The sequence below is a fragment of the Microchirus variegatus genome (assembly GCF_963457635.1).
Source record: "Microchirus variegatus genome assembly, chromosome: 16".
Lineage (NCBI taxonomy): Eukaryota > Metazoa > Chordata > Actinopteri > Pleuronectiformes > Soleidae > Microchirus > Microchirus variegatus.
The window spans coordinates 1938182-1966036 of NC_139817.1; the positions used below are offsets into that span (position 1 = coordinate 1938182).

General features: G+C 38.9%; 11 protein-coding genes across 12 annotated transcripts in view; 3 read left to right on the plus strand and 8 right to left on the minus strand.

Annotated features, from left to right (window-relative positions):
* Positions 1 to 5802, plus strand: part of LOC310938170 (histone H3.2) — a gene marked incomplete at its 3' end in the record, with an annotated part of 195261 nt that extends 189459 nt beyond the window's left edge. The window contains exon 2 of the mRNA XM_083902621.1: positions 5391 to 5802. Within this exon, the coding sequence (XP_083758747.1) occupies positions 5392 to 5802 (411 nt within the window). The 5' untranslated portion in view covers position 5391. The remainder of the gene's footprint in view (positions 1 to 5390) is intronic.
* The window catches only part of LOC310938169 (histone H3.2), a gene marked incomplete at its 3' end in the record, with an annotated part of 144022 nt that overhangs the window by 2937 nt on the left and 113230 nt on the right, over positions 1 to 27855 (minus strand). The window lies entirely within an intron of this gene.
* On the plus strand, positions 2043 to 14958 carry LOC310938153 (histone H1-like; the record flags this gene model as incomplete). Of its 2 annotated transcripts, none has more annotated exons than XM_083902603.1 (2): positions 2043 to 2576; positions 14395 to 14958. In XM_083902603.1, 2 exons carry the CDS (start codon positions 2043 to 2045, stop codon positions 14662 to 14664), a joined length of 804 nt encoding a protein of 267 aa, XP_083758729.1. In that variant the 3' UTR covers positions 14665 to 14958. The 2 variants fall into 2 exon arrangements, with proteins under 2 accessions (XP_083758729.1, XP_083758730.1); XM_083902604.1 differs by having other exon boundaries at positions 14497 to 14958.
* Positions 4695 to 5081, minus strand: LOC310938159 (histone H2A-like; the record flags this gene model as incomplete). The annotated part of the gene is made up of 1 exon (XM_083902610.1): positions 4695 to 5081. One exon carries the CDS (start codon positions 5079 to 5081, stop codon positions 4695 to 4697), a length of 387 nt encoding a protein of 128 aa, XP_083758736.1.
* LOC310938162 (histone H2B 1/2-like) lies at positions 8608 to 9728 on the minus strand. The gene has a single exon (XM_083902613.1). It carries the CDS (start codon positions 9487 to 9489, stop codon positions 9109 to 9111), a length of 381 nt encoding a protein of 126 aa, XP_083758739.1. The 5' UTR covers positions 9490 to 9728; the 3' UTR covers positions 8608 to 9108.
* Positions 9963 to 10311, minus strand: LOC310938164 (histone H4; the record flags this gene model as incomplete). Its single annotated transcript, XM_083902615.1, has 1 exon — positions 9963 to 10311. The coding sequence occupies one exon, from the start codon at positions 10309 to 10311 to the stop codon at positions 10000 to 10002; it is 312 nt and encodes a 103-aa protein (XP_083758741.1). The 3' UTR covers positions 9963 to 9999.
* Positions 16424 to 16834, plus strand: LOC310938134 (histone H3.2; the record flags this gene model as incomplete). The annotated part of the gene is made up of 1 exon (XM_083902579.1): positions 16424 to 16834. One exon carries the CDS (start codon positions 16424 to 16426, stop codon positions 16832 to 16834), a length of 411 nt encoding a protein of 136 aa, XP_083758705.1.
* Positions 18145 to 18456, minus strand: LOC310938141 (histone H4; the record flags this gene model as incomplete). Its single annotated transcript, XM_083902586.1, has 1 exon — positions 18145 to 18456. One exon carries the CDS (start codon positions 18454 to 18456, stop codon positions 18145 to 18147), a length of 312 nt encoding a protein of 103 aa, XP_083758712.1.
* LOC310938163 (histone H2B-like) lies at positions 19579 to 19959 on the minus strand (the record flags this gene model as incomplete). Its single annotated transcript, XM_083902614.1, has 1 exon — positions 19579 to 19959. One exon carries the CDS (start codon positions 19957 to 19959, stop codon positions 19579 to 19581), a length of 381 nt encoding a protein of 126 aa, XP_083758740.1.
* LOC310937885 (histone H2B 1/2-like) lies at positions 21415 to 21795 on the minus strand (the record flags this gene model as incomplete). The annotated part of the gene is made up of 1 exon (XM_083902267.1): positions 21415 to 21795. The coding sequence occupies one exon, from the start codon at positions 21793 to 21795 to the stop codon at positions 21415 to 21417; it is 381 nt and encodes a 126-aa protein (XP_083758393.1).
* On the minus strand, positions 23045 to 23422 carry LOC310938734 (histone H2B-like; the record flags this gene model as incomplete). Its single annotated transcript, XM_083903310.1, has 1 exon — positions 23045 to 23422. The coding sequence occupies one exon, from the start codon at positions 23420 to 23422 to the stop codon at positions 23045 to 23047; it is 378 nt and encodes a 125-aa protein (XP_083759436.1).

A 27855-nucleotide genomic window follows, 5' to 3' on the forward strand; every position in this document is an offset into this window, starting at 1 on the left:
GAAAACTGTAATTGGCGTTGAACAATAACAGATTATATTACAATTCTATATGATGTAACAATAAATAGAGTGTGGTGCAAAGTAAAACAGTGTCATATTTGCAAAACAGTGCAAAAACCATGCAAAAGATCCATATTCAAAGAATCGTACTTACTCAACGTGGAAACGCCAACATGTGCCATTGACAAGTGAATTCTACTCGGAAAAATAAACGTCAACATTAAGTTATTACAATTTTGTCCACATTTTTGAATAACAACAGAAAGTGAAATATCTGAGCTAGGATGAGCTGAGATTAGGATGTTTTCACGTTGCCCTGTATCATGGCTGAATGTTGTCACTTCTTAGGATTATAATTTGATTTGATTATGATAGATTTTATCATTCAATATATTAGTCTTTTGGGTTGATATTGAATGAGCGTTAAGATATCTCATGTCTGTGTAAATTTTCCTGTAATATGCGACCAGTACGATCTTGAACATCTTGAGATTTCCTGGTTACATAAAGGTTAAATTTAACCTTAATGTTATGGTCCACACAGATAAACACTATCGCTCAAATTCAAAACAAAATCACCAACGTCGAGTGATTTTTACCCGAGATTATAAATACACCCAATAAAAAGTACTTGTCATCAAAATATATCAAAACTTGACAATACATGACACATTTGAGTAGTGTTCTTCTACTTTAAACTGTCATGTCTAACAAAATGAAACAAAAGCATCATGTGGGGACAAATATAAAAATGCTGCAAAATCACTGGAAAATTAGGAATTTGGGAACAAAAATAATGAAGTTGAAAACTTGGTTTTCATGAAAATCAACTAAATGTGAAGTATAAATAGAGTCTTTAGTTATTTCAATAGGCCGAATAGTTAAATATCAAGATGTTGTGAACATATTCTGGTATATTTTATTTACTGAGATTTACTGATTTAGTCTTTAATTGTTCAGTAATACCAACATGCTTATGTGGATAAAGGGAGGATTGGCACTTAAGTTTCCCCACTTTTAAGTGCTGCTGATATATACATACATTCACACACACATCTATATATACACACACACATATATATATATATATACATATGAACAACCCTCAATATCTTTAAAAGATAGAAGTTATCTTTAAAACTCCTCAGTTTTTAAAAAACAAATTCATTCAACAATAAACTGTTTTACCGAAGCTTCAGAGAGTTTTTCTTGACTCTTGTTACTGTAAAAACTCAACTTCATTTGTTTTTATTTACATTTCAATCTTTACATCACGTCATATTTGAGCTTCATTCAAAATGGATTCTATCATCTATTTCATCCAAGTACAGTATTATCTCATATAGTACGGTGTAGAGGTTCATTACAATGTGAACTCCACCGTTAAATCAGTTCTATAATTAATAAACTGTTTAATCTTGTGTGTTTTATCGCTTTCTTTCTTTCCAAAATGAGATAATCAGAGTATTGATGACACTGATGATTGATCAGAGTCCAGTAGAAGCAGCAGCTCCACTGCTCCATGAGCCTCCGTCATCTCTGTGTTTGCTGTCCACACATCGGCCTCACTTTTTCGCACAATAATCACCGGCAGCGGCTCGTTTTTGCTCCGAGGCCCGAAACGAACGTGTGGAGCAGCCGGTGGACGGGTTCTGACCGAGCCCCGGGACATTTTGACCCGTTTTAGGCGACAAAGAAGAGGGAAAAGTCGGCGGGCTTGGTCGCTCACGGCGGCGATCAGACGAGGTTTGGAGGCTCCACAGACACAAAGCCGAGACTCCCGGAGCTCTGCGCGGCTTCTACATCAGCACACACGCCGCAGCTGTCGGCTCCATCCACCACCGGACTCCGGCGCATGTTGTACCGTGATTTTATGTGGTTTTATCGGTGAAGAGAAAACACAAGTGTCCCGGTGTTCAGAGAGCACGGACGGAGAGCAGCGGCGGGCTTGAGTCTCCACGGTTCTCATGGTGTGTTTAAGGACAGCCCCCTACTCAGGGAAAATTCAGTTCACTCTGACTTCTCATCAGCGAACACTAAACATGGCAGAAGAAGTACCAGCCCCCGCCGCGGCTCCAGCCAAAGCCCCAGCTAAATCTCCCAAGAAGAAGAAGGCAGCGGCCAAGCCGACGAAGACCGGTCCCAACGTCCGGGACCTGATCGTCAAAACCGTGACCGCGTCCAAGGAACGCAGTGGCGTCTCTCTGGCAGCTCTGAAGAAGGCTCTGGCCGCCGGAGGATACGATGTGGACAAGAACAACAGCCGCGTCAAGACCGCCGTCAAGGCTCTGGTCGCTAATGGGACTCTGGCTCAGGTCAAGGGAACCGGAGCCTCCGGTTCTTTCAAGCTGAACAAGAAGGCCGAGGTGAAGGCCGTTAAGCCGGCGAAGAAGGCCGCTGTTAAAGCCAAGAAGCCCGCAGCTAAGAAACCCGTAGCGGCCAAGAAGGCAAAGCCCGCAGCGAAGAAAGTAGTGGCCGCCAAGAAGTCCCCGAAGAAGGCCAAGAAACCCGCGGCGGCGGCTAAGAAGGCAGCTAAGAGCCCTAAGAAGGTCGCTGCTAAGAGCCCCAAGAAGGTCGTGAAGAAAGCCGTTGCCCCCAAGAAGTCTCCCGCTAAGAAGGCGGCGAAGCCCAAAGTAGCAGCGAAGAAAACCGCGACCAGGAAAGCGAGGAAGTGAGCGGAGAAAAACGTCAAAACATCTGTAAACACAAAGGCTCTTTTAAGAGCCACACAACTCTTTCTACAAGACAAACAATCTCAATTATATGAAATCATTTATTTTATTGTACATTAGTTATTATTATTTTTAGAATAAACCTAACCCTGATCATGGTGGGGTTAGGGTGATGGTTAATTTTCTTGCGGATAAGGTGTATTAAGGTTCTACTTCTACTTGTGTAGGGATTTTATTTTATACTTAATACTATACTTTAATACATTAATATATTTTTGGAAACTTGTTTTCTTTAACAAATTGCATACATTTTTTTTCCTTTTTTTTATGGCAAGAAAAACAATGGTCGTAATGTTATAAACAATAACACCGTTTTAACATCAAATCTGGTGTGTAGAATAATACATTTTCAGGTGCAAATATATTGACATAATTGTAACTAGTGATGATCAATGCAACACGAAACAAATATCAGATGTTAAAAATGTCACAAGAGACTTAATGCCAATTTAAAAAAAATAAAGAATATCAAATTCATGTCATATTGAGTCGGAGAACCAAACAACTGGTAGATCGGTGCGGTGAATTAACTTTAGTTCGTCAGCATCATTATAGGAGTAAAACCTTTGATTTTGATACAGTTGTAAATTGAAAATATTAATTCTCCTACATAAATGTATTTTTGTGTTAAATATATTATGAGCATTTTTTTCAGCTCATCTTCATGTCAGTAAATCTTCCACTTCAGATAATTTCAATGTTCTAATGTTCAAGTTTTGGTAAATTGTCTGTTACATATGAATTGAAATTATTCAACATTATACATTACAGTCAATTCAATAAACAAGGAACATAAATAAGACATTTTTTTTGATTATAGATGATAAATGAATGTATTGTTATGGTTATTATTATTATTATTATTATTATAATTGATGAAATTATGCAAGTTAAATTGATGCATTAATGTCTACGTTATTTACTTGTATTAATGTAAAATGTATAGAAAGGGCAATTATGTCACATTATTATTTGTTGTCTATGAGATAACGTGTGGCCTTTTTACGTCTGAAATTCCTCATAATTGTTAAATGAAAGTTAAAATAAAAGTTTAAATGTCTTTAATTAGTTTGGGGAAAGTTTACGGAAATACACACATCTGCATAAAGACGATATATGTAATTTAAAAATACTGGGTAAAAGAGCAAAGAGAGAACAAATTCACTGTCAAACTGTAACTCAGGTCTCAAAGTCAAGGCCCTTTAAGTTATTTCTGTGTTGTTGTTTTTATAGATACATTTTCCATCAAATACCTTTTGTTGGGTAAACTTTACATGGTTACATATCAACAAAAATGCTTTAATTTTGAAATATCATCAGGAAAAAATAGGCATTTTTTTACTTACCGGGTACAACTGTCCAGACTTGATGCTCAGTTTCCCACAGGACATTTGATTTTTATACCCACGACATATTGTCGTAATCATTTATCGTCATCATAGCAAAACTAAACCACTAGACCAATAAGATCGTCATTTTTATTATTTTATAAAATATGTGGCTTCTGGAAACAACAATCAGGTTTTTATTTTAAATATTAAAGTCAACATTTAATCACAACATTAAAATAGCTAACTAACATTAGCATCAGCTGTATCTCTGCTCCAGTTACTTACTTTTAAAATAAGACTTCAACTCACTTTAAGAACACACAACCAGAAACTTATTACAGAAATGTAGACTTTAAACACAACTCAACTTAGAAAGATCTATTCTGCAGTTCTGTATTGCGGTCTATGGAATATAGACATCTATAGTATTGAGGGGCAATCGATTCCTATTGTTATTTTAATTAATGAAATACATATTACAAGAATATTAAGTAAATAATGCGTAATGCAATTACTTTTATAAATATCTATAAAAGTATTATTTGTGTTATGAGAGGTTTTAGTTGCGTCTCAGAGAAAGTGTGTGGCTCTTAAAAGAGCCTTTGTGTTGAGTCAAGAGTCCGTGTTGTGTTTACTTCTTGGCGGCCTTCTCGGTCTTCTTGGGCAGGAGAACAGCCTGGATGTTGGGCAGGACTCCGCCCTGAGCGATGGTGACTCCGCCGAGCAGCTTGTTGAGCTCCTCGTCGTTGCGGACAGCCAGCTGCAGGTGACGCGGGATGATGCGGGTCTTCTTGTTGTCGCGGGCGGCGTTTCCAGCCAGCTCCAGGATCTCAGCGGTCAGGTACTCGAGCACAGCCGCCAGGTAGACGGGGGCGCCGGCGCCGACACGCTGGGCGTAGTTGCCCTTCCTCAGCAGCCTGTGGACGCGGCCAACGGGGAACTGGAGCCCGGCCCTGGAGGAGCGGGTCTTTGCCTTGGCTCTAACTTTGCCGCCACCGGTTTTTCCTCGTCCAGACATAACGTTATTGTTATTTGATTCAAGTCTCAGACAAACTGTGACTCTCGCTCACCAAAGTCTCTCTTTTATCTCGTTCCTCCCGGAACTTTTGGCGCACATTTTCAAAGCGCTTTTGTCCAATCACGGAAAGAGGCTCGCGCTTCTGGGCGGCGCTGAGCTCCAGGAAGAGCCGCTGACCAATCAGGAGCCGCAGGACTGACGCAAAGTCACCGCCCTCACAGCCGCTCCAACGGTTTAAAAGAAGCACGTTTCCGCTTCTCCCCATTCTACTTTTCTTTCTGTTAAAGAGAAAAAGGTCGTGTTAAAAAGAATGGCCAGAACTAAGCAAACCGCCCGTAAATCCACCGGTGGCAAAGCCCCGAGGAAGCAGCTCGCCACCAAGGCTGCCCGTAAGAGCGCCCCGGCCACCGGCGGCGTGAAGAAGCCTCACCGTTACAGGCCCGGTACCGTGGCTCTGCGTGAGATCCGTCGCTACCAGAAGTCCACGGAGCTGCTGATCCGCAAGCTGCCCTTCCAGCGCCTGGTGCGTGAGATCGCTCAGGACTTCAAGACCGACCTGCGCTTCCAGAGCTCCGCCGTCATGGCTCTGCAGGAGTCCAGCGAGGCCTACCTGGTCGGCCTGTTCGAGGACACCAACCTGTGCGCCATCCACGCCAAGAGGGTCACCATCATGCCCAAAGACATCCAGCTGGCCCGACGTATCCGCGGAGAACGGGCTTAGATCTCAGGAACTCTACTGAACAACAACACCAAAGGCTCTTTTAAGAGCCACACACTTCATCTTTAAAGAGTCGATAACCCTTTTAATACAAGTTAAATATATTAATATATTGTAATATAGTAATACAAAAATAATATAGTATATATATCAATTCACACTTTACGTCGTCATTTAATCCTACATATCAATTTGGTGTCATATTTACTCTACAAGTTCCTGAGACTTATTATCATCAACACGGTTGCCCCCTAGTGGATTATCACTCTCACTGCAGGTAATGCAAGTTAATCTGTTTTGGCCTTTTCAGAATGGTCAGACAACAATGCATAATCACATAAAAAAGCATTATACAACATTTGTATACTTCATGTATATGAATGTCATTTTTTTTATAACATCACCAACAGTACAATCACATGCAATATATATATATATATATATATATATATATTGCATGTGATTGTACTGTTGGTGATGTTATAAAAAAAATGACATTATATATATATATATATATATATATATATATATATATATATATATATATATATATATATATATATATATATATATATATATATATATATATATATATATATATATATATATATATATATATATATATATATATATATATATACACATCTTAAGTTATATAAACCCTATATTGACCAATACTTATAGATATCACAAAATTAGAAGAAGGGTGATAAAAGATAAAGTACATCTTAATATTTCTGTGAGAAGTGTGAGGTGAATATTTTGTTGTGAAATGCATTTTCAGTACTTTTATCAAAGTTATAACAATAACAGGATATATTACATCTCTACATCACTTGAAAATAAAGAGTGGAGATGCAAAACTGTAAACAAAAACAAAGCAGTGTATAAAGTGCAAAAACAGTGCAAAACACATACAAAAGGTCCACATTTTAAAGAATATAATTATCCCAGGGGATGAGCTGTTCCCTATCGAGAGTTTTTCTCTTCGTGAGTTCTGATAAAACCTGTATGTATACTGTATTACTGTCTATTATTTGTTTTATGACCATTGCACACCCAGTTTTCCATAGTTTTGACCCTGCAATGCAGATCACCAACTGTACGAGGTCCTCGTGTTCCTGGTTTATTTTTCTATTGATACGCGAGTAAGTATTGTTTTATAATTGATACCCAGATATGGTGATATGGAGACAGACACATTTATCCTAGAGTTCGTAAAGGCTTTAAAGGGTTTGTTAAAGCGTCTCCAACTGACTGTTTATAATGACAGTGACATCATCAGCGTAGGCCATGACCGTGACCTTAGGAGAGTGACCAACACATGGACCAGATATAAGGATATCAGAATGAATGGTTTTGTAGAACTTATAGCTCTACTTAACCAAAACGTCATGATGGAAGAGCTGCAATGTAAACACAAAATACAAAACAATTAGCAACATGTAACGTAGCATGTTTTTACCTTAAAACTTTTGCCATATTTATTACCTTAAATGAATTGCCTTAAACGATTAACCTTTTAGGATCTCTTCCTTGAGTGCTATAAACATATAATTCTTATGTATTCACAAACCATTTCAACTCCGCCCCTTTTAACCATATATCTGTACAATTAACTTAAAGGTGCATTATGTAATAAATCTAAACCAACTGGCCATAAAATCCTCCTAATATGTCACAGAGACTCAGGAATAATGTTCATATCACAAACTGAACTCACCAACAACAACAGTACAGACAAAATATTTACATTAAAAAAAACCTTTTGCAGACTGCAAATCATGTTTATGTTTTGAACTCATGTTTTGGCATGTGGCGCCACCTACCGCCGTCTACCAATCATTGCAGTCAGCAGAGTCTCACCTGCCGAGCAACCACGGGTTGCCGGTTACGTCTGAGCTACAATGGCGAGGAAAACGAAACCTAAAAGACCTCTGTATTTTGAATTTGAGTGTAGTAACCGTTTTTGGCCACATTTTTACATATGGCGCCTTTAAATCTTGAAATCGATGTGCTGGACATGGCTTTACTGAAACACAATAGTACCCTCTAGTGGGTGAAAACGTTATCATTAAACAAAGCACAGTCCTTGAAAAGTAGATAAACACTCAAATTTAATTTGATTTAATTCAAACTCAATACCAACCTTGTTTCCTTATCACTGTATACACTTTCAATCCCGGTAAATCGACAAGTATGAACTGCTGAGAGGAGCCAAGATGGCCGCTGCCCAAGAAAGACTATCGTCACAAACTCTCAGTCTTACTGAAGTTTTCCAGCTGTTGGAGTATGTAAAGTTTCTTTCCTCTGTGCTTTTTATGAGGTGATAAACTCCAAAGAAAATCCAAGAAGGAAAATGTTGAGGTTTATTCCCAAAATATAATCCACATTGAACCAATAAATAAACGTTTTTGCAGCAAAAATCTTCGGTATCAGCTCTGTTCTTTGTAATTGACAGGAAAAAAAATATGATTATTTGCCTTAACGACGGTGCTCAGATGGCTCGTTAACAACACGACAATACGCTGTGCTTTACGACAACAGTGGCACCGGTTTGTGGTAGCAGGACAAAATAAGAGCAAAATAAACCTTATCTACTGAATGTATATTGATTGCGATAAAAACAAGATAAAACAAATAGCTGTTATGATTTATCGTTATGAATTTAAGCAAAAACAGATATAAACTGATTAAAATGCAAACATAGGCCTCATGTTACTTATTTTATTGTATAATTTAGGTATTAGTTTCTCTGGTTCTATTAACATATATATATTTTTTAATATTTAGATGCATTTTTTCATCACACAGGTTACATATGCAAAACTTTAAGACTTTCAAGACCTTTCCCCCCCATGTCTGACATTGTTGGAGTTTATTTTGCGTGATTTTGGATATAATTTCAAACAGACGCAGAGAGAAAAATGAATACATTAATGTAATTGCAAATTCAAGACCTCATGAAAACGCTTTTACGACTTTTTAAGAACCTAAACATTCCCAAAATTGATCGATCAACTTTTAATAAGACATAGGCTTGTCCTCCTAATGTTGTGACGATCCTCTAGCGCCCTCTAGTGATCAGAATATTGGTTGGAGAACCCAACCTTACACAGACCAAAAGCAGTTAATGTGTATTAATTTGAGATAAATGTGATGAGGTGATTTAATTATATATTTGCATACATTAATATACATAGTAAACAGAAGTATTAGTACCATTTAAAAGGACATTTACTCTTTGTAGAAGAGATGGGTGGCTCTGAAAAGAGCCTTTGGGTTTGGTTTAAACTGCCTCAGAACAGTTTACTTGGAGCTGGTGTACTTGGTCACGGCCTTGGTTCCCTCGGACACGGCGTGCTTGGCCAGCTCGCCGGGCAGCAGCAGGCGCACGGCGGTCTGGATCTCCCTGGACGTGATGGTGGAGCGTTTGTTGTAAAGAGCCAGACGAGACGCCTCGGACGCGATGCGCTCGAAGATGTCGTTGACGAACGAGTTCATGATGCCCATAGCTTTGGAGGAGATGCCGGTGTCGGGGTGGACCTGCTTCAGGACCTTGTAGACGTAGATGGCGTAGCTCTCTCTCCTGGTCTTTCGCCTCTTCTTGCCGCCGGGTTTAGGACCAGTTTTGGTCACGGCTTTCTTGGAGCCCTTCTTGGCCGCCGACTTCTGTCCTGCTTCAGGCATGATGAATTGATTGTTGATGATTCTCCTGTTGTAGAATATCTTGAATAACTTCAAGTGTGTCGGCTCCTCTTAAACACACGGCATGTAAATCTCGCTGCGCCGTCCCTGCTCTGCTATTGGCTGAAACGCTGCTCAGGTGCTTTCACGCGGGAGACAAGTGGCAGAGAGCCAATGCAAAATGGAGGGAAATTTGAAATTGCAAACAGTGTTTTATTTGTTGCGTTTTGTGTCTCCCTGTAACCCCGCCATACCTTTGCATACCCTAATTAGTTAACCACAGTTGAACCCAATCTACAGGAGAAACATACCGTACTCAAAAAAAAACGCGAAATTTATAATGGTAATTAAATAAACATACGCTAGTATTATACGTGTAACTACTACATGATACATATTTTGAAATAAATAATGTCGTGTGTGTAAGAACGAGCTTTTAGAGAAAGTGTGTGGCTCTTAAAAGAGCCTTTGTTGTGTTTTAGAGCGTCGTGTTGCGTTCAGGTTCCAGGTTGTTTAACCGCCGAAGCCGTACAGAGTGCGGCCCTGTCTCTTGAGAGCGTAGACCACGTCCATGGCGGTGACGGTCTTCCTCTTGGCGTGCTCGGTGTAGGTGACGGCGTCACGGATGACGTTCTCCAGGAACACCTTGAGCACACCGCGGGTCTCCTCGTAGATGAGGCCCGAGATACGCTTGACTCCGCCGCGGCGAGCCAGACGGCGGATGGCGGGCTTGGTGATTCCCTGGATGTTATCACGGAGAACTTTGCGGTGACGCTTAGCGCCGCCTTTCCCGAGTCCTTTTCCTCCTTTTCCGCGTCCACTCATTTTTGCAGAGATGAGATTTGTACCGACGTAAATCAGTGACTTGAACACAGAGTGAACGTCTGTATTTAAACCCTCGCTGCGAACGTTGTTGAAGACAGCCCCGTCATAGCAGGAGCTATTTCCGGTTTCGAGTGACAGCGCGAGAGCCTCTGAATGTCCGGTTAAAAAACCTTCAAAATAAAACTAGGCCGGATCATTTTTTGCCACTTTGGTCATTTTTATTTGACAAACTTACGAAACTATTATTAGATAAATTAAATATACTCCAACCTGTCTCATTAAATAAGTAATTTGTGTTGTTTTAGTCTCACTCACTTGTATGAAATGAATTGTGTTGTTTCAAATTGTGTTTTAATTTTCAAATACTTCTTTCAAGCCCTTGTCTGAAACGTCACACAATAGATCAACAGCTGAGACAATGAATGATTTATTCATGTAATCATCAATTCTAACACAATTCAAACACATTGGAATTGTTTTGTGTTCTATATACTAAATTTGTAAAATCAAATAAAGTGTATAAAAACCAATTTACCATAAATTTAATGGTAACGGTTCGTATGTATTACATCAAATAGAAATACAGTCACAGTACCAATGAAAACAATAAACTCTTTTATTTAGGGAAACTGAAAAAGCATGTATCAGTATGACAATTCATGTACTGTAAACAAAGGTGACATATCTGTCTGTGCTGCCAGATTAGCTGCTCATATTACACAAGATTTTTCAATGAAAATTTGCTTTTAAAAATTAAAATTAAATGAATCAAGAAGTTCACTGGCCCCCAGGTCCTTTTGAGTCTGAGGCCCCTACACTACGCTAACCATGTGGCCCTATGCTCACATCACCTCCTCCAAAATTCTACAACATTGTGCCATATTAGCATTCTTCCATTTATGTAAATATGTGCATTATTAAATAAATAATGAACATAAAATGAAACAAATAATGTCAGGGTGAAAATCATATGTGTTTATAGTGTTTATTTTCATTCATTTAAAGTAAAATCTCCCCCTGGTGTTTCAGTTTGCACACTGTTTGCCCCATACAAACACTTGGGGGATGTTTATTACTTTATTAGCTCATTTATTTATTTTTTAGTAATATACAGTTAATTGTTGATTGGTCTGGTCAGTAAATTAGGTTGTAAACCTTTAAAGACAAAAACAAAGTAGAATTTGAATTAAACATCTTAATAAAAAGATAAAAATAAAAAATAAAAATTCTTCTTAACATTTTTAATGCATTTAATTGAATTTAAACATTTAAGTAAACATTTTTAATCAATTAACCACTTAAGCCTATTAAAATAGAATAAAGAAATTCTAATTCTACGAATTTTCCAAATTTCTTTAGTAAAGTTTTAACTTTGTACTAAACTTTTTTTTTAACCCTTTATTTTTAATTTTTCTAACTCAAACTGAAATATTATCTTATATACTATCGTCTTTGGACTGAACCCACGAGTGAACTTGTTAGCGTCTGCTCTCTGAAGTTTTGCTCGTGTCACAGAACGTGAGACTCATTCTGAAATTCAGCTCGACACAACATTCCACCATATTTTAAACACAAGAGAGAAACAACAACAAAGAATATAAAGGTCAAGTTATGACGCAACCATGGGTTATTTTGGTTCTCTACCACATGATGGTGCCCTGCCGTTGCTTTTTGAGTGCAGCTGTGGTACGTGCAACACTAGTAGTACTCTCTGTTCTATACTGTACTGTACTGTACTGTACTGTACTGTATTCACCTGAGAATGTAATCAAACTGGAGCTGAGGAACTTTGACCTGAGGGCATAGAACATATCTCCCACTCCGCCTTAATCTAATTTCGCTAAACCAGTGTGTCAGGAAGATGAGGACAATCTGCATTTTTACACCATCTAGTACTTTATACACTGTTCTGTTATCTGTTATTGTTTAACTTAAAAAAAAGCTTTCTAAAAGAAAAAGACGATAATCGGCCTCCTGTGAAAAGTCTATTTAAACCACTGTATTTGGCAATAATCAGAGGTGGAAGAAGTACTAAAATATTGTACTCAAGTAAAAGTACCAATACTTTGATGAAATATTTCTCAAGTAGAAGTAAAAGTAGTCATCTGAAAATGTACTTAAGCAGGTGCTACACAGGATATTATATCACTTTTGGCGTGCGCCCTCTATGTTTATGCGCCGGTGCTAGTGCTAATCGCATCATCGTTCGTCTGGTTCTGGTGTATATTTTCACTCAGTAACGGATAGGATTTATAAAGTAACTAAGTACAATACTTGAGTCAATACGTACTCAAGTAAAATACAAAATCCTGGTTTTGAATTGCACTTAAAAAATACAAAATATATATAAAAAAAGTATTCAATACAGTAACTTGAGTAAATGAATTTCGTTACTTTCCACCTCAGGCAATGGTGGTGTTACGTCAAAAGCTCAAAATTGTCTTCAATGGTACTTGGTATACAGGGTATAATTTGAGAATCTACAATATTGACTTTGAATTAGCTAAATTGCTATTTACAAGGAATACACATGTACTTACATTCACGTGTTAGCTTAAATACACAAATGTTCACCAATTAAACCATAGTACCACAACAAACAAACACAACCCTATTGACAAATTTATCAACAAGCATGTTGTGAAGATGTTCTTAAGTCTGAAACTATTCATTAATTCAAGATAAAGTGAATAACTTTTATGAAGAAAGCAAAACAAAAGCTCACACTGACTTTTTTTTTTATTGTTGATTTGAGTAATTCATGAATGCACATTAAACAACAATGAATAAGTCAACATACACACAAAGACAAACACAATACAACAACACACTCATACCAATTAACTGTTTTTTTTTGCCACAACGTATAAAAAGAAAACATCTATTAATTCATGGATATAAAATGTGATTTAATCACACTTTTCATTCTCATTCTCCCTCATTTTCAGTGATTTACAAGAAAACGAAGCCAAGATCCAAACACAAGCTTCCAACCTGTTTACAACAGCAGCTGGAGCTGAGTGTTAAATAAGCACCAACACAAAATGACAAAAAAAAGTGTTAAAGTTTGAAAATAAACTGGTTTCGAACACGTTTATGACAAAATAAACACATTTAAAGAATGAAAGGAAACAGACAACAAAGACACTGTGTCGTAGCAGGTGAGAATTCCAAGGCGGCTTCAGGAGTGTGTTTGCAGCCGCTGAATTAACCCCTGTTTACGGCGAAATTAACCGTAAATGTGGACAGTTTTCCGTTTGCATCTCTGCACGAACATCTCATCTAGACGCGTGTGTGGTTTTATTTGTGTCCGGGTGATTTTTAAACGTTTTTGGTGAAAAATCAGTGAGAAAAGTCCCCGCGCGGAGCCTCACACGGCGGCCGAAAGACGAGGTTTAAACTCTTACGGATCAAAACGCGAACTTGTTCACGTCTTAAATTGACTTTCACGTCAACGGGAACTTGTTCTGCATCAGTTGCAGCCAAATTCACGCGCTGTCGGTGTCACTTAAAGCCAATTTGAGGCGTTTTTGTGCGGCGAGAAAACACAAGTTGTCTCGCGTCTTTCCGCGGCACATGCGTAGCAGCGGGCAGAGTTGAGTCTCTACGGTTCGCATGGTGTGTTTAAGTGCCTGAGCAGACGGTGGTTCACTCTGTATCGCTTTGATTCACACGCACTCGTTGACGAACAACAGCAAAAAAAACAAAACAACAATGGCAGAAGTCGCTCCAGCTGCACCCGTCGCCCCTGCTCCGGCAAAGGCACCGAAGAAGAAGTCCACCAAGCCGGTGAAGAAGTCCGGACCCGGCGCCGGGGAGTTGATCCTGAAGACGGTGGCTGCTTCCAAGGAGAAGAAGGGGATTTCGTACATCGCCCTGAAGAAAGCCCTGGCCGCCGAAGGCTACGATGTGGAGCACAAGAGCATTCATATCAAGCGGGCCGTCCGGTCCCTCACCGAGAGGGGTGAACTGGTCCAGGTGAAAGGAAGCGGGGCGTCCGGTTCCTTCAAGGCGAAGAAAGTCACCGCGGCCGAGAAGCCCAAGAAGAAGGTGGTGAAGAAGGCACCCGCGACCAAAGCGAAGAAGCCCGCAACACCGAAGAAGGCAGCCCCCGCCGCCAAGAGGACTTCCGCGGTCAAGAAGCCCAAAGCAAAGGCCACGACACCGAAGAAGACCGCCAAGAAGGCTCCAGCTGCCAAGAAGAGCCCCAAGAAAGTCTCGGTGAAGAAGGCACCCAAGAAGGCCGTGACCCCGAAGAAAGCCGTGACCCCCAAGAAGACCGCAAGGAAGGCCGTTAAAGCCAAAGCCGTGAAACCAAAGAAGGTCGCAGCCAAGAAAACAGCCAAAAAGTAAAAAAAGGAGATTTGACTATTTAACTAAAAACAACAAAAAGGTTCTTTTAAGAACCACTCACACACTTCTCAAGAGCAAAACTTCTCTTTTTATGGACTTTAATGTCATAACTGTCACTGTGTATTTGTCATGAAACTTGTCATCTGTTGAATTATTTCAAATATTGCACCTATAATGTATTTTTATATATATTTGTGTATAACAACATTGACGAGTTGTTAATATTGCAAAAAGTTTTATATTTTTCTGTTTTATACCCAAATTTCCCTGTGGGAATGAATAAAACATTTGTCACCAACACTTCCTGTTCTTAACTGCTCGTTTATGGCAGCCTTAGTACAACATATATATATATTATACAACTTTTATACTAATAACTAACTAAAGTTATATACAATTTTTTATTCTTAATGCGGCTTCTATATAGTACAGTGAATACTGTGTATGGTATTCATTCATAACCTATTTAAAAGTGTTAATATGTATGTGTTTAATGTGTATATTTATGTATATATACATACATACATATATATACATTATATATATACACAGTATGTTAAGACTATGGAAGAGCTGAATTACACATGCATGTACATTATTGTTATATACATCTTAGGCATTTAAGTAAGAATAACTGAATTTAAAATGTAGGCAACACACACACACACACACACACACACACACACACATATATATATATATATATATATATATAACTATATATGTATTAGTAGCTGTACATACACATACATGTACATTAAAATGTTGGCACTTATCATAATGTGTCGAATACACATAAATGTCACTTAACATATATATATATGTGTGTATATATTTGTGCATATGTACACATATGTGTGTATATATATAAGTATCTGTACATACACGACATACTGAGGGAATCAAACTGCATTCCCATTGGCAATCTTATGGTGTTTAAATATATACAATATATAAGATAAAATGACATATTTAACAATGAATATAAAACACAAATATACATTGTTCTAGAGGACAGGAAGTCCAGTGAATAATTTGACAAATAAATAATATAATAAATTAGATTAGAGAGCCATTATTTGAATTGTTGTAAATATGTATTAAATGTGCATTAAAACGAGGTATTTGTCTATATGTGGTTTGTGGCAACTACTTTGAAATACATATGAATTATATATACATGTTTATATATAATATAACATATAATATATAATATATAATATATAATATATAATATATATATATATATATATATATATATATATATATATATATATATATATATGTTTATACATATTTTTTCTGTCTTCTATTGATAGGCACTGTTATGTATTTTTAGTACCACTAGATGGCAACAATGGCTCTAAGTGAGTTCTATACCCTAACCGGATATCTTATTCTGAAAGGGACGGGGTAACGTTCAGACGACGTCACTCAGTGTTGTGCGTTCGCGACAATAAACAGGGTTTTCAAAGAATATAATATAATATAATAAAATAAAATATATAATGAAATATAATATATAATGTAATTATTTAGATAAAAGGGTTATTGTGGGGCTTTGAAGATATTTCTCAGTGAATGACTTGAATCTGTGTGATTTCAAAAATAGCCACGCCCAAACCTCTTCCGACACTGATCACGTGCCTATTTTTGGACCAATCAGCTGTGTCCGCGCGCTGGCTCTGTCTTTATAAGCCGGAATCCAACAGTCGCTGTTACATCTCAACTTCTTCCTTGAAGACTTTGAAGCTACAAAATGGCCAGAACTAAACAAACCGCCCGTAAATCCACCGGAGGCAAAGCCCCCAGGAAGCAGCTCGCCACCAAGGCTGCCCGCAAGAGCGCCCCGGCCACCGGCGGCGTGAAGAAGCCCCACCGTTACAGGCCCGGTACCGTGGCGCTGCGTGAGATCCGTCGCTACCAGAAGTCCACGGAGCTGCTGATCCGCAAGCTGCCCTTCCAGCGCCTGGTGCGTGAGATCGCTCAGGACTTCAAGACCGACCTGCGCTTCCAGAGCTCCGCCGTCATGGCTCTGCAGGAGTCCAGCGAGGCCTACCTGGTCGGCCTGTTCGAGGACACCAACCTGTGCGCCATCCACGCCAAGAGGGTCACCATCATGCCCAAAGACATCCAGCTGGCCCGCCGTATCCGCGGAGAGCGAGCTTAAGATCTCAGGAACTCTACTGAACAACAACAACACAACGGCTCTTTTAAGAGCCACACACTTCATCTTTAAGAGTCGATTCTCCTCTGTTTTCTAGTTAAAAACTAATAATGGGTTGTAATTACTATACATTGACACAATCCACAAAACCTGCAAAAGTCATACTATATGCGAAGATCGATATACAATGCATATTTAAACTTCTAATGGGCATATTAACAAGCCAATTTTATGTACGTCAAGTATTGAAATACCCACTTTTATTGTCCTGCAGTGGGGAATTTCCCCTTGTTTAACAACAGTTGGGAAGTACTCTATACTAAAATGTTCATTTCATTCACAAGTACATTATAATAGTTGGTGTATATAATAACCAGTATAAAACATGTATGAATACATACTGTGTTTGATTCTACATCTTCACACATTCATGTGTTTTCACTCATTTCAGATTTTAGCAACACTGAGCTGCTCACATTATCCAGACATAAACACATGAATGTGTGAAGATGTAGAACTAAACACAGTATGTATGTCTGGATAATGTGAGCAGCTCAGTGTTGCTAAAATCTGAAATAATTGAATTTACATGCAAATAAATAAACATTGTCAGTAAAACTGTCCGTTTATAGCCAGCCATTAAAAAGGCCCCCTTTAACAATTGCGTACAAATCTATAGATGTAAATACACTAGTCTAAAACATTTAACCTCATGGAAATTGTCAGAATTTGATTTTTACCACATGATGGAAATCATGCAAGAAAATTCAAATGTTTAAAAATAATGTTCACATAATCACATTAAAGACTAAGAAACTCTTACAAAGGCCACAAACCAAGCATAACTGTATTTCCAAAATCTACTCCAAAGAACCTACTATAGTAATGCGAGTAAGTATTATGTTGCACCTTACTGAATTGTGTATTGTTTCACTAAAGATGAACATGCAACTCTTCACACCTCATATCATCTTTGCTCTTATAGAACAGGTTTATAGTTGTTTTTTGGTGTAGTTTGTAACATTAAACATATATTTATATATGAGATATTATATTATAGTTGTTTTACACTAGTAACAATTTTGACTTACCTGTAACGTGGCAGGGTTAGACTTCCCTTTAAAAGAACAAATAGACCATATTGGTCTTATTTAAATTAATTTATAACGTTAAATGACTATATAATTTTATAATTTAATTTTTTTCACATATTTCGTCAGAAAGATTGAGAAACTCTTAGAGAAAGTGTGTGGCTCTTAAAAGAGCCGTTGTTGTGTTTTTCAGCGTCGTGTTGCGTTCAGGTTCCAGGTTGTTTAACCGCCGAAGCCGTACAGAGTGCGGCCCTGTCTCTTGAGAGCGTAGACCACGTCCATGGCGGTGACGGTCTTCCTCTTGGCGTGCTCGGTGTAGGTGACGGCGTCACGGATGACGTTCTCCAGGAACACCTTGAGCACACCGCGAGTCTCCTCGTAGATGAGGCCCGAGATACGCTTGACTCCGCCGCGGCGAGCCAGACGGCGAATGGCGGGCTTGGTGATTCCCTGGATGTTATCACGAAGAACTTTGCGGTGACGCTTAGCGCCGCCTTTGCCGAGTCCTTTTCCTCCTTTTCCGCGTCCACTCATTTTCACGTTGCAAAAGTTTGTTAGCGAATGCTCGAAGCGTAAACCGTCACTGACTTTATGTGTCTTGAGCGGACGTGGGTGAAGACACCATGCTCATTTGCGCGCCAGCATTTTTTTCTCCACCCTAACTGACAGTTCCAGTTCCAGTGAAACTGAACCAACAGGATATTTATACATTATAATAATAACTCTTCTGCTGCTGTTTTTCTCCAGTTTTACATTAGATTAAAACTTTTATGACTCTTTTTTATAAAGACAAAATATCAAAGTTTAGGATTCCTACAGCTTCTACATCCGAATGGGCAAAAAATACATTGTTTTAAACACAACAAACACAATAACACAGTAGGAACTGTAAATATGTTTCTATAATAATTAAAAGAAACATGTCCAGATATACATGTGTTTTACTCATAATTACACAGTTTGATGTGTTCTATCACACACTGTTAGTAGAAATTGAAATAATTGAACAATTTGGGTTTATAAAAATGTGTCACAATCGTTTATTTTCGTTAAATAAAATGCAATATCAAATTAAATCTCTCTAAATCTAGATTTATGAACCACTTTTTGTGCTACGTCAAAACCTTGGTATTTGCTTCACAATAAATCCCAAAAGTCAATAAATATTGCAAATATTCATAATCGTTTCTTACACATATATGTAACAAAAATATTTTTAATATACTGCATATTTGCACATGTATTACAAAAGGAAAAACATGGAATTATTACTCTGTCTGGGTAAAATAATCAGTCAGAAATCCATTATAAGGCATATTCGTCTGTAGTTAAGTCAAAGTTAGCATTGTTTTCCTTTATAATATACAGTCTTGTTGAATATATGTGATTAACTCTGTTATATTTTGTTTTGTTTTCCAGTGGGTTTTCACATTTTTACACTGACAAGATGTCAAATAGGAAGACAAGTGTTTTCCACTACTTTAAGTGCATTCATGTATAAAACACAATATTCCCGTTTGTAATGAAGCCAATGGGCTTGATATATAAAGTACAAATGAAAATGTATAACATTTAAAAGGACGTTTACTCTTTGTAGAAGAGATGTGTGGCTCTGAAAAGAGCCTTTGGGTTTGGTTTAAACTGCCTCAGAACAGTTTACTTGGAGCTGGTGTACTTGGTCACGGCCTTGGTTCCCTCAGACACGGCGTGCTTGGCCAGCTCGCCGGGCAGCAGCAGGCGCACGGCGGTCTGGATCTCCCTGGACGTGATGGTGGAGCGCTTGTTGTAAAGCGCCAGACGAGACGCCTCGGACCCGATGCGCTCGAAGATGTCGTTGACGAACGAGTTCATGATGCTCATGGCCTTGGAGGAGATGCCGGTGTCGGGGTGGACCTGCTTCAGGACCTTGTAGACGTAGATGCCGTAGCTCTCCTTCCTGCTCCTTCTCCTTTTCTTGCCGCCGGGTTTAGGCCCAGCTTTGGTCACAGCTTTCTTGGAGCCCTTCTTGGCCACTGTCTTCTGTCCTGCTTCAGGCATGATGGATTGATTGATTGATTGTCAACTTTCTTGTTGTAGAATATCTTGCCAAGTTTCAAGTGTGTCGGCTCGTCTTAAACACACGGTATGCAAATCTCGCTGTGCCGTCCCCGCTCTGCTATTGGCTGAAGCGCTGCTCAGGTGACATCACGCGGGAGTTAAGTGGCCGAGAGCCAACGAAAAAAGGAGGGAAATTTGAAATTGCTCCAGTTTGACTGAAGAATTCAAAATCTGTTTTATAGATTGAATATTACAACTATAACAAACTTATTAACAACAGTCACATATGTGTATTTTTATGAAATATAAAGAATACAAGAGGCATCTTTTGACATTGTATATGTATCACAAATGAGATCAAACTTAAAGCCAAACGGCCAGAACCAGACCAAGACAGTTCCAGGCTCAGTATCCTCTTGGATCTTCTGGATGTCAGTTGGGTTGATCTGACCATTTGTGGGAGCGTTGGTGTGATGACCTTGTTTTCAGACATGTACGAACCATCTGTACTTTCTCGTTTGGCACATTGTGTGACAAACGGTTAGTCTCGACCTTGTGAACAAGGAGTGGAAACGTGAAGCGTGAATCGCCGGCCGGCTGGAGTAAGAGGATTGGAGTACGGGGACGAGGCTGAGCGACTGGACAAGTACTGATAAGAAAAACGAGCGGGCTGCCTGTATATGACGAGAAAGAGTCTGACTCTTCTTGTCATCTAAGCGATATTGCTTAGATGACAAGAAGAGTCAGACCCCTATAATCCCCATATATCAGATATTAAACTGATCAGAACAGATACTACACTTCATCTTCTTTACGATGTAAAAGTTACACCCGCCACTGAATTTATGTGCCTTGGGCGGATGTGGGTGAAGACCTCATGTTCATTTGAGCGACAGCATTTTTGTCTCCACCCTAACTGACAGTTCCTGTTCCAGTTCCAGTGAAACTAAACAGTTAACAGGAACTCAGACAGGACGTTTATACATTATTATAATAACTCCTCTGCTGCTGTTTTACATTAGATTTAAACTTTCATCACTCGATTACTTAAAGAACATTTTTTGATTTTCACAGCCACTATATTAAAAAAAACTTAGCATTGTTTTCTTTAATAATATACAGTGTTGATGTATGTATGTAAATAGGTGAATTACTAATTCTGTTATATGTAGTTTGGTTTTTGACATGTGTACATGTAGAAGATGTCAAATAGGCAGACAAGTTAAATTCATGCATTTCCCACCACTTCAAGTGCATTTACAGGCATTAAATACACAATGTTGACGTTTGAAATGAAGCCTACAATCCTTCATTATGTATTAATCTTTGAAAGCGCTTAATATATAAAGTACAAATGAAAATGTATAACATCTAAAAGGACATTTACTCTTTGTAGAAGAGATGGGTGGCTCTGAAAAGAGCCTTTGGGTTTGGTTTAAACTGCCTAAGAACAGTTTACTTGGAGCTGGTGTACTTGGTCACGGCCTTGGTTCCCTCGGACACGGCGTGCTTGGCCAACTCTCCGGGCAGCAGCAGGCGCACGGCGGTCTGGATCTCCCTGGACGTGATGGTGGAGCGTTTGTTGTAAAGAGCCAAACGTGAGGCCTCGGACGCGATGCGCTCGAAGATGTCGTTGACGAACGAGTTCATGATGCTCATGGCCTTGGAGGAGATGCCGGTGTCGGGGTGGACCTGCTTCAGGACCTTGTAGACGTAGATGGCGTAGCTCTCTCTCCTGGTCTTTCGCCTCTTCTTGCCGCCGGGTTTAGGACCAGTTTTGGTCACGGCTTTCTTGGAGCCCTTCTTTGCCGCCGTCTTCGGTCCTGGTTCAGGCATGATTGATGTTGACGATTCTCCTGTTGTAGAATATCTTGACTGGTTCCAGGTATGTCGGCTCGTCTTAAACACACGGTATGCAAATCTCGGTGTGCCGTCCCCGCTCTGCTATTGGCTGAAACGCTGCTCAGGTGACTTCACGTGGGAGTTAAGTGGCCGAGAGCCAACGAAAAACGGAGGGAAATTTTAAATTGCTCGTTTGACTGAAGAATTCAAAATGTGTTTAATATATTTAATATTTAAACTATAACAAACTTATTAACAACTTGTCACATATGTGTATATTTATGAAATATAAAGAATACTTTAATTTGATCAATTGTTATGTATCTATTATTGGTATTAAAGATTATTAAATCAGATTACATTATATTGTGACCAACATTTTTAAATGTTATTGTTATAGTATGTTAATTCTTTATAAAATAAAATTACAGATACATGGAATAAAACTAAGATGATGTGTGATGCATGTAAACAAAAGCCATTTACCTTTATTGTCAATAAAAATAAATAAAAAATATGTCTGTGTATGCCATACAGTTTTTTCCAGTCTGTGTCCAATACAATCCCCATACAGAGGACATATCAGATATTAAACTGATCAGAACAGATACTACACTTGATCTTCTTCACTATATCGGAGTTTCTTGACGTTACACCAGCCACTGACTTTATGTGCCTTGTACGGATGCGGGTGAAAACATCATGTTCATTTGAGCGCCAGCATTTTTTTTTCTCCACCCTAACTGACAGTTCCTGTTCCAGTTCCAGTGAAACTGAACATTTAACAGAAACTCAGACAGGACGTTTATACTTTATAATAATAATAATAATAATAATAATAATAATAACTCTTCTCCTGTTTTTCTCGAATTTGACATTAGGTTAAAACTTTCATGACTCGATTATTTAAAGTTTCACAGCCACTATATAAAAAATAAACTTAACATTGTTTTCTTTAATAATATACAGTGTTGATGTTTATATGTTAATGGGTGAATTACTAATACTGTTATATTTAGGTTTGTTTTTGAGTGGGGTTTTGACATTTGTACATGTAGAAGATGTCAAATAGGCAGACAAGTTAAATTCATGCATTTCCCACTACTTTAGGTGCATTTACAGGCGTTAAATACACAATGTTTACATTTAAAAAGACATTGACAAAGGACGTTTACTCTTTGTAGAAGAGATGGGTGGCTCTGAAAAGAGCCGTTGTGTTTGGTATAAACTGCCTCAGAACAGTTTACTTGGAGCTGGTGTACTTGGTCACGGCCTTGGTTCCCTCGGACACGGCGTGCTTGGCCAGCTCGCCGGGCAGCAGCAGGCGCACGGCGGTCTGGATCTCCCTGGACGTGATGGTGGAGCGTTTGTTGTAAAGAGCCAGACGAGACGCCTCGGACCCGATGCGCTCGAAGATGTCGTTGACGAACGAGTTCATGATGCTCATGGCCTTGGAGGAGATGCCGGTGTCGGGGTGGACCTGCTTCAGGACCTTGTAGACGTAGATGGCGTAGCTCTCTCTCCTGGTCTTTCGCCTCTTCTTGCCGCCCTTGGCAGCAGCTTTGGTCACGGCTTTCTTGGAGCCCTTCTTGGGCGCCGACTTCGGTCCTGGTTCAGGCATGTTTGATTGTTGGTGGTTTTCTTGTTGTAGAATACCTTGTCTAACTTAAGGTGTGTCGGCTCGTCTTAAACACACGGTATGCAAATCTCGCTGGGCCGTCCCCGCTCTGCTATTGGCTGAAACGCTGCTCAGGTGGTTTCACGCGGGAGTTAAGTGGCCGAGAGCCAACGAAAAAAGGAGGGAAATTTGAAATCGCTTGAGTTTGAGAATTCAAAATGTGCTGAATATATTCAATTAAAACTAAAACAAACTTATTAACAAGTTGTCACATATGTGTATAGTTATGAAATCTAAAGAATACTTTAATTTTAACTTATAGTATGTATCTATTCTTTGTATTAAATATTATTAGCTTATAGTGTGACCAAATTTAAAATATATCTATATTGTTATAGTATGTTAATTATTTAGAAAATAAAATATTTTACAGATACATGGAATAAAATGGTAAGCACAATGAATACAACCAAATATATGAACAAGTGGCACCATCTAGTGGCTACACACTGTTCTACAGACATTCAGTCAGTAATATTTGAGTTTATGATGTCATTGCTGATTTGTGATTTTGTCTTTCTACAAGCTCAGTAGGAAAACATGTCAAATGCACGTAAACAAAACTAATTTACCTTTTATTGTCAATAAATAAAATAAATACTTTTATTTTTGTGCTCTCCAAATGTTGGGTTGCTGACCTCTGGTGGACGTTAGATGTATTGCAGGTGGGCCTCAGCTCAAAATTGTCCTTTTACCAGAATGTTCTCTATTGTTTGCTATTGAAATATGTATATATATATATATATATATATATTTGTGTTGTTTATTACAACAGTTCATACGTTATAATAATTTGTGATTATTTTGATGAATATTTATAACATTTTAAATGTGTGTGAGGTCAAACAGTGAAACACAACGTAATGTAGAGTTCACACAAACAGACTCAGTCAAGTTTGTTTCAGTTTATTTCATAACTCTTCTGCATATATTATTAACATTTTAACAAATGGGGGGGGGGGGGGGGGGGGGTTCCTTTTTATTATTATTAAAAACACAATGTAACATGAACGGGACGAGGTTTAAACATGTGATACACTTGAACCACCGATACACAGAGAAAAACGTCAGAAGAAGAAGAAGAAGATTTTGGCTTTTCAGACCAATTTGGCAGCGTTGTTTTTCGGGGGTTCGGGGGGGGGGGGGCGGGGGGGATGGGCGTTGACGGAGGACGGAGGCAGCTTCACGGGCGATTCACACTCAGGCAAACTACCTCGTCTACTAATGGCAGAACACGTCGTCATCGTAATCGTCATTTTCAGTCAAAACCATGCAATAAAAATAAAAAATTATAAAAAACAAAAAAACAAAAAAACAGTTGCTTTTCACAAAGAACATTGAAGAACATGGAGTTGTGGACCATGAGCACCAGTTTGTGCCTTTAGGGCTTTTCATTGTGTTTATAACGACTAAGACAAATTAAACATTGAACAAGTGTCAACAAAACTCTCGGCCTTGTCACGGGAATATAGATATATGAGTTTTTATTTTTGTTCGTAAAGCTGGAGTACGTATCTGTCTATCCATCTAGAGAAAATGTCGTTATGACATTAGCGTGAAAACACAACAAAACGACGCGTTTTAGGGCTCCGGAAACACACGTTTCTAGCTAGTACGTCGTCGTACTAAATGTCTTTGTTTGAAGAGAGAAAAGTGACGTCCAACACTTAAATAGACGTTCTTTGTTTTAGGGCGTGTTTTAATGAGCATCCACGTCTGCGTCTTCTCTCGGTTTGACCTTCTTCTTCGGATCGTGCTCTCGGCTATTTTTTGTTGTTGTTGTTGTGGTTGTCATCCTTCATCTTGGTAAGGCATTGAATAACAATAATAAACACTATGTGACAAACGATACGGACTTATTTACTAACGTACCTGAGGTTCGGTAGGGTCCATTTAGCTTTACAGGATTTGAAGGGGGTTCACGTACGTATATACGATGAAAACTCATTGATCGCGTGCGGTCAACGATAACTGCCGTCTTTGTTCGGTTCACTTCGGGACAAAATAATAAAAACAACCGCGATAAACATTTCACAAAATACTTGCGTTGCGTTGATGTGAAAGTGACAAAGGTTTCCCCTGAAAGGCACAAACTGAATCGAGCGTACCACACACTGATGTGACTGAAATCAATACACCCGATGATGCCTATAAAGTCAATGTATGTGTGTGTGTGTGTGTGTGAGGTATCTGGACAGCTTATGGAGGACGTCTGTAGGACTTCAGGGACAAGGCTGGACATCTCTGATCTACACAGTACAGGGTTTAGCAGCTTCAAGGTAACACGTAACACACACAGATCACAACTGGGGCTGGAACTATAAAACGTGGAGTCACTGTAAATTCTCAAACAGCTGCCTTTATACTGTATCAAATAGGGTATTATATATATATATATATACTGTAATTACCAGTTATCGCAATATTATCAAAGAATTTAATGTAATCCATGATAAAGCAAATCCACCATATAGTTTATAATGCATATAATCAATCGCAAATAGTTGACAAGGCACAACATTTATGTATATTTAGAGTTACGGTGTATGGCGTTTAATTGCGGTGTTCCCCAAGGCTCAATTTTGGGCCCGACACCTTTTCAATTTTTCACCGCATTTGTTACCAGATGCTGTAATACTTTCCCCCTCACATATAGAGTATTCTTAAATGGATAGTTCGGAATTTTGGACATAAGACCTATTTTCCAAATTAGCCGGTGCGATGGAGACGTCTGGAGACGCTTTCAAGAAAATTTCATTCAGTTCTTGTAGTTTCCGAGATCGCCGGCGCTATGGCTAGCGCAAGTCAATGGTACATTGAAACACTCGTACCGACTCCACAGTGCACCCGAGGCAAATCGATTGTCAAACGGCAGACTATCGATGTACATATCTGTGTTGATAGAATGTTTGAAATAAAACCAACCTCGCAATTTGAAGGATTTAAGTCTCAGCAGCAGCAGCAGCGTGTCAGACTTGCGCTAGCCAACTCGGCAACTAGAAGAACTGAATGAAATTTCTTGAAAACGTCTCCAGACGTCTGCATCACACCGGCTAATTTGGAAAATAGGTCTGATGTCCAAAATTCCGAACATCTAACTTCTAATAATATATATATATATATATATTTAATAACCACAAAACCTACCCCAACTTTCAGCGTCACATGGACTTAGAACATGATGTAATGGCCAGTAACTGTTAAATTAAATATATTATTCATTAGTTTGAGAATTTACAGACTCTCACTCATTCGTTGCACACTCACTCACACACACACACATGCATACTCATGCCACTTTTAGTTTGATTGATATGTAGGAGGAAGTACAAAGTAACATCGAGAAAGAACAGGCCACACAAAGGTAAGAGAATACTAAAGACTTTCATGTTCACGACCAATGAACCGAAACAGTAGAAACCAAAACTCCGCTCAGAAAAATCCAAAAAGCTGACAAAGAGGAGCTTGCGGTGGACCCTGAATGCACCTTGCGGCTCGGGGTCTCAGGTGTGTTTGTTTTTTAAATGCCTGCCGTTGGCATTGGTATCTGAGATAGGCTATGGCTTTGGCCCCCGGTTGGGAACAGGAAGGGAACGTTTGACGATAACGAGGAGGAGGAAATGCAACTTTAACAAAAAAAAAATTGTCCGTTTTTTTTTTTAGTTCTTTTTAGCAACAACCAAAACATCGTTTCTCCACTTCGATGGTTTTCCTTAACACCCGCTCGTCCGCGTGTCATTGTTCTAGAAAAATAGAAATCACGAGAAACAATCGTTACAAAAATAAACCGAAAAAGTTCGTCCGCGTCCGTCGATAATCCACACGACAACGTCACACAAATATTGACTGATATTGCACAGCAAAGGGATTTCTTCTGATGTGAAGGAAATCACTGACACGACTTGTAGAAAAAAAATAAGATTTTTAGGACATGAAATGATGAAAAGTTGCATGTCCGATTAGTTTTTTTTTTTTCTAATTTCCTCCAGAGAGACAAAGCAGCACAATCCCAAGCCCTCCAACATCAGGCGGATATACTGAAAATCTTCTGAGTCCATATACGGAAGAAAAAACGAGACAAAAACAAAAATATCTTCAGAAAGTATCACTGGTGAATTTTGGTTGAAGGCACAGAGTTCAAAAAAAGGGTCGTAGATGCTGTGTTGTTGTTGTTGTTGTTGTTGTTTTTTTGTTTTGCAGCAGCGGCAGGTTTTTCGTTGTGTTGTTTTTTTTTTGTTGTTTCCAGGTAGAGTGCGTTTCTGTAGTCGGGGGTCGGAGGGCAGCGCTTCGACTCTCTGTGGAGACACAAAACAGACGCGTTTTTAACCTTCACATTAAGTAATAACACAAGTAACAGATCACGTTAATGCTGTCGG

Excerpts from the sequence above, each read along its gene's own strand:
- LOC310938162 (XM_083902613.1), bottom strand. The coding sequence starts at position 9,489 with ATGCCTGAAGCAGGACAGAAGTCGGCGGCCAAGAAGGGCTCCAAGAAA.